The 10,102-nt window shown below is 53.6% G+C and overlaps 1 protein-coding gene across 1 annotated transcript; it reads right to left on the bottom strand.

Annotated features, from left to right (window-relative positions):
• Window positions 1-1,433: 1,433 nt before the first annotated feature.
• On the bottom strand, window positions 1,434-8,601 carry LOC136996046 (olfactory receptor 14A16-like; the record flags this gene model as incomplete). Its single annotated transcript, XM_067317042.1, has 2 exons — window positions 1,434-1,511; window positions 8,074-8,601. Coding segments are annotated over 2 exons (606 nt in total), but the record flags the coding sequence as incomplete, so codon positions are not given.
• Window positions 8,602-10,102: the final 1,501 nt, after the last annotated feature.

Raw genomic sequence — 10,102 nt, forward strand, 5'->3', positions numbered from 1 at the left:
TGTATATATATATATTTCATGACAGAGCACTTGCGTAGAACGACAGACTCCCCACACAACCACAGGAACTGTGGTTTCATAGCTCTGTGCTGTGTGCGCTTCATTTCTACCAGCTGATAAGTGTTTCTTTCTAAATGCAACAGCAGACTCTTTCTTCCAGTGTCCAAAAAGTCCCAAAGAAGCCAACCAAATCCCTGCTTGCATGAACTCAGTGATGAGTCTGTTCAACGCACTCCAGGCACCCTGCTGGATCCATGGCAGTGGGATCCCAGCACAAGCCCCCCTGGCAAGCACAGCCTGGGGGCAGCTCAGGCCTCCCTGGAGAGCCCCAGCCCAGCAGGGAACAGCCCTGCAAGGCCAGAGCATTTCTGGCCTGTCGTCTCCAGAGACAGAAGTGGCCTCACCAGCCTTTTCACAGCCCTGTTGCTGCTGCTCAGCTGCTCAGGCTGACGTGACCTCACAGCTGCTTTGCTGATGCCCTTCCTGCTGCTGGCCTGTCCGGGACTCAGGCAGAAGTGACCTCACAGCCTACACTCAAGCCATGAACCTGCTTCTGGCCTACCAGCAGCAGACAGAGGTGACTTCACATGAACCGACAGCAAGGGCCTGCTGATGGCATACGATCTATAGAGAAGGACGTGAGCTCACTCTCAGCATCACAACCATGTCCCACTTTTGGCAGATCAGGTACTGAGGCAGCAGTGACCTCACAGTCAACGTCCCAAGCACCTTCCTGCTACTTGCCTATCAGGTGCTCAGGCAGAAGTGGCCTCACAATACATTTCACAGCCATCTTCCTGCTGTTGGTCTATAAGCTTCTCACATTGGAATGACATCACAGCCACTTTGCTGACCCTGTGCCTGCCAGTGGCCTGTCATTTCTTCAGGCATCAGTGACCTCACAGACAACAGTGAAGCCATTAACTGCTTCTGGCCTAACAGCAGCACAGGCAGGGGTGACTTCACAGGAACCTACCCCAGCCAAGAGCCTGCTGATGGCCTATCATCAGCTGCAGAGAAAGAAGTGACCTCACAGTCAGCATCGAAGCCATGTGCCTGGTTCTTGTCTATCAGGTACTGAAGTAGCACTGACCTTACAGGCCCACATCTGAGTCATGTGCCTGGGCCTATCATTTCCTCAGGCAAATGTGACCCCACAAGCACAATCCCCAGCCATGTCCCTGCTGCTGGCCTGTCATGGTCTCACGCAGAAGTGACCCTGTCATTGACTCTCTGGAAGGTGGGGAAGGGTTTTTCCCCAAGATTTGCTTGCTTCTGCAGTGGCATCCCAGGAGCTGGGGGAGGGCCGAGGAGGTAACAGTGCCCTGGCCCCAGGCACCGTCAGCACCTTCCCCTTGAGATTCATGGGACCTGTCCCTCCTCCCTCCAGCCCTCTGACCAGCCAGCTGCTTTCCAACAGGGTGACAAGAGCCTCAGGTCTCCTTGCCGATCCTGAAGGCATGGTCCTGATGGACTCCCATAAGCACTTCTGGCTGCTTGTCCCCAAGTGCCTGGCCCAGGAAGTGTGTGCAGGGGTGTTATCACAGCAACATACTTGGGAGGAACAGGAATGGCCAGGCCCCACCTGTGCCCATCCAGACAGCTGCAGCGAGTACCTTGGGGACTTGGTTTAGTTCAACACAATGAAAGTCTGGGTGTAGGGTGCTCCTACACCTAGGTGCACTCCCCAGTGCTGAGGAGCTAAAAAGAAAGTTTCAGGTTTAGGGAGAAAAGCAGAGAAATACTGCAGGTCTCGTTGAGGCCAGATGTTACGGGATCTGCTTCTGAGCTTGTTTCAAGGGTGGCTGTGATGTGACTCAGGTCCTTTGTGAGCCACACATTGGAGGCACCCCGTAGTCTTCAGCCACCCTGGACTTGAAGGTCCCAGGCTGAAATCTTTCTTTGAGTGCCCAGAAAATCCCCCTTGGATGGAAGGGGTCTCCCAAATCCTGCTGCCCTCCATCCCACAAGGGGTGTCAGGAAAAAAACCCTCCTTCCCCCAGGTACTGCTGGTCATGGGAGAAACAGCCTTGCCAGAGAGGGGGTAAATCCACCCGTATTTGGAGATGTTTACTGGTGGGAATCCAGGCCTGAATTCTCCCTCTTTTCACTCATTTCTACTTTCTTCCTCCACCCCTCTGACTGTGAGGTGTGTCATGAGCCCATGGCCTGAGCGATCAGAGGAGGCTGTATCCTGCCCCATGGCTCAGGGCTTGGGATCCTTGGCACCTCGGGAGGGTCACGGTCACTTGGTTTTCCCAGGCCTTTGCTGTGAGGTCTCATGCATACACTTGCTTTTTCAGTGTCCCCCCCCCCCCCCAGGCTGCCCAGATTGTCAGCGTGGCATTGCCCTGGACTCAGCTCTAGCTTCACAGTCCTGACCTATTACACAAGGGGAAAAATACAGTACAGTGTAGACTGAGGTGTGACCAGAGGAAGTATTGCTGAAAAGCATAGAAGGCATCAAGCAGTTTAGAATCACCCTCAGGACATTCAGTCCTAATCTTTTCTCTTTCAGACCAAACTCAGGCTTCATCCCGCAGCCACTGAAGGCGATGGAAAGGGGTGTTTTGGCTTCTTTCCCCCCCATTGGTGTGCTTGAGCATGAGTCCTACTGCTTTAATCTTGGGTTAAGTTAGATTAGCAAAGACATGTTCTAAAATCATAATCCTGGACATGCTATTAGAAGTAGAGTCAAGGAGAAGTCCCCCTGGTGCTCTGCCACATGAGCAAGCCTGGGCACATCTGCCTCCAGCCACTTGGCCAATGGCAGAAATGCTTTTTTTGGGGGGGGCTGTTTTAAAATGTTTCCAGGACCCGGGCACTCTGTTGACCATACCGCTCTCTCCAAGACTAGTAATCTTCCAATTCTGCCCTTTATTTTGCTCCTCTTTAGTTGAGACTGCCAGCATATTTAGTGTGTCCCACTGCACTCACCCTGCTGCCCGCACTCTTGCTAATGCAACCCAGGGTAAGGGTGGCTGTCTTTGCTACAAGAGCACCCTGCTGACATCCTGTCAACTTGTTGCCCACCACAACCCCCAGGTCCTTCCCCAGATCCTCTTTCTTGTCCTTCTTGAAGATGGATGTCATGTTTGGGGGGAAAGTTGGGGAGGGCTGGGGGCCAGGCAGTGGCTGCGGGGCTGTGTCAGCTCCTGCTGCACCGCTGGTCCCTGTGGTGCCAGGAAAGGGGATGGGAGACGGGGCAGCACAGGGGTGGCAGCAGGTCAGCAGGGCAGGGGGCAGTGGGGGCTGCAGCAAGGCTGGTATTTCTGCAGTGCAGCAGCTCTCACATTCATCTCACATGCAAAAGTCCTGCACTGACCCCAGGCAGAAACAGGCCATTTCCCAGGCGACCCTTCCACCCTCCCAGCAGGACAGGGACATGCGAGGAGGGCGCTCTGCCATATCCCTGCTCTCCGGAGAGCATTTCCCCAGGTCAGTGTGTTTGTGCATCAGTGCTGGCCTGCTCGGCCAGTCCTGAACACTCCCCTGTGCTCCCCATGAGGCACCGAGCTGGTGGTGCTGCTCTGCAGAGCGAGTGGCTATTGGGCAATGGGATTTGGGGCGACTCCATACTGGCCATGGTGGTCAGGGTGGGAAGCAGATTCAGCCGGATGGGCATCATTGCACCTGACAACCCCTACCAAAGGGTCTATGGCCATGGACGATGCTCTGAGCAATCACAGGGCATTTCAAAGGTCTCAGGCTGTGTTCAGGGGTGTCATTTCATATAGCTCATGGTTTCTGATTGAAGGAGGCATGAACAACTCTCCAGGCTCCCTTCCCTGTGCCTGCAGGGTCCACATTGCCTCCCGTGGGATTGCAGAGCTCTCACTAGCCCGGACATTCAATGGTTTATCGCTTTACCTTTGGGTGACTCCACTTGATCTTGAGACACTCCATTCACTGCCCACCCTGAGGCACATGGTGCCCTTGGAGATGCCCTGTGCTCTCCTGGGGAAATCCATACTCCCTTTGAGTAGGACAGGCATCAGTCTCCAGCCCTGTCATATGCGAGATACTGTTTGACCATTCACCACCTCCAGGAGCACTGGGCATCCACAAGTGACAACTGAATCCAGCCTTCCTTCCCTGACAAATCACCCCTTGAGTTCATCGCCTCGAGCCCAGGAGATCCCCTGAAAAGCAACAGGCCCTCTCAGGGTAAAAGTCCCTGAGTACATTTTTGACTCCAGCTTTGGAAGAAGAGCCCAGCCTTCAAGCACTGAATTGAGGAAATCCTCTTTTATTAAAGAGACCACGTCTGCCACAGTGATAGACAAGTTCACAGAAGGCCTCCGGATCAGAGAGACTGGGTTTGTGCTCCTAGAGAAGTGGAAGGAATTCAGACCTTTATGGACTAACATGATTATCACAGAGAGAATGCCCAAAACACAAGAGTTGTCTGAGAGAAATTAGAAATCCCTTGTGAAGAGGGATGGGCAGGTTATTTCTGCTGAACTAGTACCAGCTGAATCAGTTTCTTCAGTGCATCTTTGAGGTCCTTGTTCCTCATGCTGTAGATGAGGGGGTTCAGTGTTGGAGGCACCACTGCATACAGAACAGGCACCACCAGATCCAGAGCTGGGGAGGAGAGGGAGGGGGGCTTCAGGTAGGCAAACATGACAGTGCAGATAAACAGGGAGACCACGGCCAGGTGAGGCAGGCACATGGAAAAGGATTTGTGTCGTCCCTGCTCAGAGGGGATCCTCAGCACAGCAGTGAAGATCTGCACATAGGACAGCACAATGAAAACAAAACACCCCAAGCCTAAACAAACATTAAACACAACTGCCCAAACCACCCCGAGGAAGGAGTTTGAGCAGGAGAGCTTGAGGATCTGGGGGATTTCACAGAAGAACTGGTCCACTGTGTTGCCTTGGCAGAATAGTATTGAAAATGTCTTCCCAGTGTGTAGCACAGCATGGCATTGAAGGGGATGACCGGGAGGTATCCAAATTCCCCCTCCCACAGCATTTATGGTTCTAGTTTCCTCTCATTCACGGATCATTTCTCCACTGCTCGGAGCTTTTCCTCCTGGGAGCTGTTTCTCTCTCCCATGGCTTTTCCCTGCCAGCACTCTGCAAACAGGAGGAAAATGAAAGCACCGACTCAGGAGAGCCCTTCTGTTTAAGGTAACCCCTGTCCCTGCCTTGACTGTCCTCTAGAAAAGGCCTGTTGGAAATATCGTGGGGCTGAGCTGGAGCTGAGAGCAGCCCTGACCCACGCAGCACCATCTCAGCAGGAGAATGAACCTGCCTTGCCAGGGGTGACTCCTTCCACCCAGAGCTTCGCCCTGCAGTGCTGTGGGGAGCTCCGTGGGCAGGCTGAGTGCTGACCCTTGCAGGTGGCAGAGTCACTGCCCCGGGCACACAGCACCCCAGGGTGCAGGGATACTGCTCTGAATTCCAGCCCTGGAGATTCCTGCTGAAGATCTCCAGCACCATGATCTGCTTTGAGATGGTCTAACTTTACAGTTAGATGAGGTTGGAAAGTGCTTTCTCCAGGAGGGTTTTTAAAGATCTCCTGACCCCTGACCCACTGCTGCTCCACTATCATGGTGACTATTTTTTTTTTCTTAAATTTGTCTCTTGTGCTTTCCTCCCCTTGGCCCCCAGCCACACCATCCCATCTACGTTGACCGAGGACAATCACAGCCTCACCTCCAAGCACAGCCTTGCTGGGATCTCCTGGGACCATGCAGGTGGGCCGTGGTGGCCAGCTCTAAGCAGACATACATGCTGCAGGTCCCCACATGGTCTGAGAGGAGAGCGTATGGAGACCAAGCATGACCCAGGGCAGAGCCTGTGGGCTGACACCAAGGCAGAGCTGGAGTCAGCAGGGCTGAGAAGAGAAGCTCCAGCACCTCCTTTCCACACGCGGGCAGGGAGTGATGCACCCAGCAGTGCTCCTGAGAGAGGATGGTGACACAAGAGACAGGGAGCACCGTAAACTATGGTACTGAGCACTGAGCATCTGTGCTGGGTCTGGGAGTCCTGGCAGGTGGTGCTGATGGCTGCAGCCCCCGAGAGACCCCCAGCCCTGCTAGCAGCAGTGAGTCCCCTCCATGACTGTTGGGAGCTTCTGGAGTGTCGTGGCTCCCATCTGCACCTCATCCCTGTGCTGGCCCAGCCCTTGGTGCCCTGGCCACTATGGCCCTCCTGTTCAGCAGCCTCCCACCAGTCCCCAGCGCTGTCCAGCCCTCATCCTGCCCCCCCGGGGTTAGCAGAAGGCCATGCTCTGGGGTCTGCTGGGGTCTGGGCCCAGGGAGAGAGGCCAGGCAGGATGGCCATCTCCCCATACAGGTGCTGAGCCCAGCAGGCAGACGGAGCTGGTCACATTCCAAGATCATCCCTAACCAGGACCAGGGATAATGGCCAGTGCTGGAAATGGCTGGTATGAGGGGTTGTGTCTGGGAGGAGTTTCGTGGGGCAGTTTCTCCTCTCTGTTCATGCAACAAGCTGGGTTGCATCTTTATTCTGACAGACCCTGCTTGAGGGGACCCATGGGAGGAGGATAGTCTACAGTCGCAGTAGACAGCCCCAGGACCTCCTCTGCATGCTCCCTGCCAGCCCTGCAGAGGACCAGGAGATGGCTCATCCTGTCAGGACTCACAGTTCGATGCCCAGTCCTCCAGCTGGGCATGGAGCCTTGTCTGGGGGTGACATTTGGGGTATGGACCAGCACACAGGGTGTTGGAAGACACACATTTTGTCTGAAGGAGATGTGCTGGGGACAGGGCCTGAGGGACAGCAGCAAACTCATATGGCTCCTGGGTGCTGCTTCCTTCAGTGCAAGCTCCCACAAGGGCTCCCAGCCTTCTTTTTGGTGCCACCCGTCAGGAGGGATGATGGCACAAGGAGCTGGGAGGGTGGGGAGCGTTAATCCTTCTTCAGGCACTTCCCAGGCCATGTGGAGGTCCAGCAGAGCAAGGACTTCTGGCTCTGCACTGGGAGCTCACTTCAGTGTGCCCACACTCGGAACATTGTCTTGCATTAAAGGTCGGCAATTTCAGCCCAGTTCCACGAGCTGATGGTGCTGCTTTGAAGAGGGAGTGGGCTGTGGGGCCACAGGGCCACGGGGTCACTCTGCACTGGCCATGCTGGTCAGGGTGGAAAGCAGACCCAGCCAAATGGGGATCACGGCCTCTAATCCCTCCAGGGACTGTGGATGTGGCAGGTGCTTGGAGGGACTAGGGAGCATTTCCAAGGGTACTAGTTGAGTCCAGGTGCGTCTCTACATCTTGCCCCTGGTATCACACTGATGACATGAATCGCTCTCCAGTCTCCCTTCCCCATGCCAGATGGGTCCCCACTGCCTCTGCTGGGATGGCAGAGTCCTCCTTTGCCCACGGATACCTGGGTTTAGCACTTTACCCCTAGGTGACTGCACCTTGGAGGACCTCTTCCTTTGTGAGGCTCCACTCACTACCCACCCCAGGCACACACTGTCCCAGGAGATTCCCGGAGCTCTCCTGGCACCCCCAGCTTCCCCTCCAGGAGGATGGGCATCTGACACTGTGCTTTAACATGTGGAACGGCCCTGGGTGTGTACATCATCATTGACAATTCATCTCCATTGTCACTTGACACTGATGGGCAAGTCCGAAATCCAGCCGTTGGTCTCTAAGAGATCATGACATGATTATGAGCTTTTTGCTTCTAAACCCATGGACAGCTCTGCCCAGCAGGCCCTTTTGACATGCAATTCCTTAGGCCTCTTCTTGACACCAGCTTGGGAAGAAAAGCCCAGCTTTCAGGCACTGCACTGGGTAGAAGCTACTTTATTACAGAGATACTGTGAGGGAGTCAGCTATGACACAGCGTTAGAGACAATTTTACGTGGGTATCAGGTGAGACAGAGCAGTCTCAGTAAAAGTGGATGGAATCCAAGCATTTGTGTAGGAACATGATAACAAATAATAATAATAATAATCTTAATAATTGTAATAATAATAAAACTAAAAATAAAGTGAACAAACAAAGCTCAGGACTGGTTGGGATACACTGGAATTCAATTGTGGAGAGCAAAGGCAATGTTCCCACTGCTGTAAAATGTCCATGAGATCACTTTCCTCAGTGCATCTTTGAGCTCCTTGTTCCTCATGCTGTAGATGAGAGGGTTCACTGTTGGAGGCATCACTGCGTACAAAACAGTCACCACCAGATCCAGAGCTGGGGAGGAGATGGAGGGGGGCTTCAGGTAGGCAAACATTGCAGTGGTGACAAACAGGGAGACCACGGCCAGGTGAGGCAGGCACATGGAAAAGGCTTTGTGCCGGCCCTGCTCAGAAGGGATCCTCAGCACAGCAGTGAAGATCTGCACATAGGACAGCACAATAAAAATGAAACACCCCAAAGATAAACAGGCGCTAACCACAATAAGCCCAGCTTCCCTGAGGTAGGAGTCCGAGCAGGAGAGCTTGAGGATCTGGGGGATTTCACAGAAGAACTGGTCCACCGTGTTGCCTTTGCAGAGTGGTATTGAAAATGTGTTAGCAGTGTGCAGGAGAGCATTGAGAAAACCACTGGCCCAGGCAGCTGCTGCCATTTTGACACAAGCTCTGCTGCCCATGAGCATGCCATAGTGCAGGGGTCTGCAGATGGCCACGTAGCGGTCATAGGACATAACAGTGAGAAGAGAATACTCTCCTCCAAACAAGAAGAAAGCCAGAAACATTTGCACAGCACATCCTGAGTAGGAAATGGCCCTGGTGTTCCACAGAGAATTGGCCATGGATTTGGGGAGAGTGGTGGAGATGGCTCCAAGGTCGAGGAGGGAGAGGTTGAGGAGGAAGAAGTACATGGGGGTGTGGAGGTGGTGGTCACAGGCTACAGCTGTGATGATGAGGCCGTTGCCCAGGAGGGCAGCCAGGTAGATGCCCAGGAAGAGCGAGAAGTGCAAGAGCTGCAGCTCCCGTGTATCTGAAAATGCCAGGAGGAGAAACTCGTTGAGGGAGCTGCTGTTGGACATTTTGCTATCTCCAGGCATGGGGAACTGTCGAAAGAAGAAAAGACATTGAGAAGTTAGGAGAGACTTTTCAAGCAAAAATCCCCCATATGTTGCAGTTCTCATGCAACCCCCCACACTGCCTCTCTCTTTACGGAGAGGATCTTTGTGCAGCTCCCTTGCTTGAGCTCATCTTTGCACTGGCTGAGTGTGCTGTGAGGAGCAGGGACCTCCACCCATGACCTCCAGAGGAGTCAGTCCTGCTGTAAAGCAGTGGGCACAGGGGAATGGGGGTGACTAGCTCTGACATTCTCAATTTCTGTCAGGTGAAATCCACTCGCCTTTTGGAAGGGCTTTCCAGCATCTTCACTCCCAATTCTAAAGAATGAGGTTTGAGGAACAGAGTTTGGGGGATTTTTTAATTTTCTTTGAGATGCCCCTGTCACCACTGGGGAATGTTCCTCAAAGGCAGCAATTCTCAGCATTTCTGCTGTGAATCCTGAGAAAAATGGATTCACTGTCCCTTGTTGCAGAGTGAGGACAGCTAGTTTGTCTATTAGCCTTGTTCCTTGCTGTCCTGTGCTTGCAACTCTTTGAAACTGGACCCGTCTGCTCTCAGCAGGGGTTGGTTTCTTTTTAGGGCAACATATGAGTGCAATCATCCTCCAGCTCAAAGTGCACATCTCCAAACTTCTCACCCTTTCTCCAGGCACCTGAGGGAGGTCTCCACACTCCCCTTCTAGCCAAGGACACACAGGGCTCTTTTCAGCTGCCCATATACAGCCTCCCACCACCAGCTCCATACTCTCAGCATCTCTGCACCTTCCTCATTTGTCTCTCAGATATCACAGAGGTGCTATGAGACAGCAGCGCATTTCTGGAGGGCAGCTCACAGCCTGGCAGGACACCACTGGGAAACAGTCAAAGGACAGTTAGGACTGAAGATGGGCTCTCCCTAAGGGAGAGTCAGCTCATTTCCCAGCTGCACAGACTGCGTTTTCTGGAGCTCCACATGTTAGAGGGGGCTGGGGCAACCTCATCCCTGTGCAGACCCCTCTGTTGCACAACTTGCAGCATCCATGTCTGAACTGAAGCTGAAAATCCCCCAACCCCAGGGAGCCCGAGAGAAGAACAGGAGCAGCATGAAGAG

This window comes from Apteryx mantelli, unplaced genomic scaffold, assembly GCF_036417845.1.
Source record: "Apteryx mantelli isolate bAptMan1 unplaced genomic scaffold, bAptMan1.hap1 HAP1_SCAFFOLD_20, whole genome shotgun sequence".
NCBI classification, from domain to species: domain Eukaryota; kingdom Metazoa; phylum Chordata; class Aves; order Apterygiformes; family Apterygidae; genus Apteryx; species Apteryx mantelli.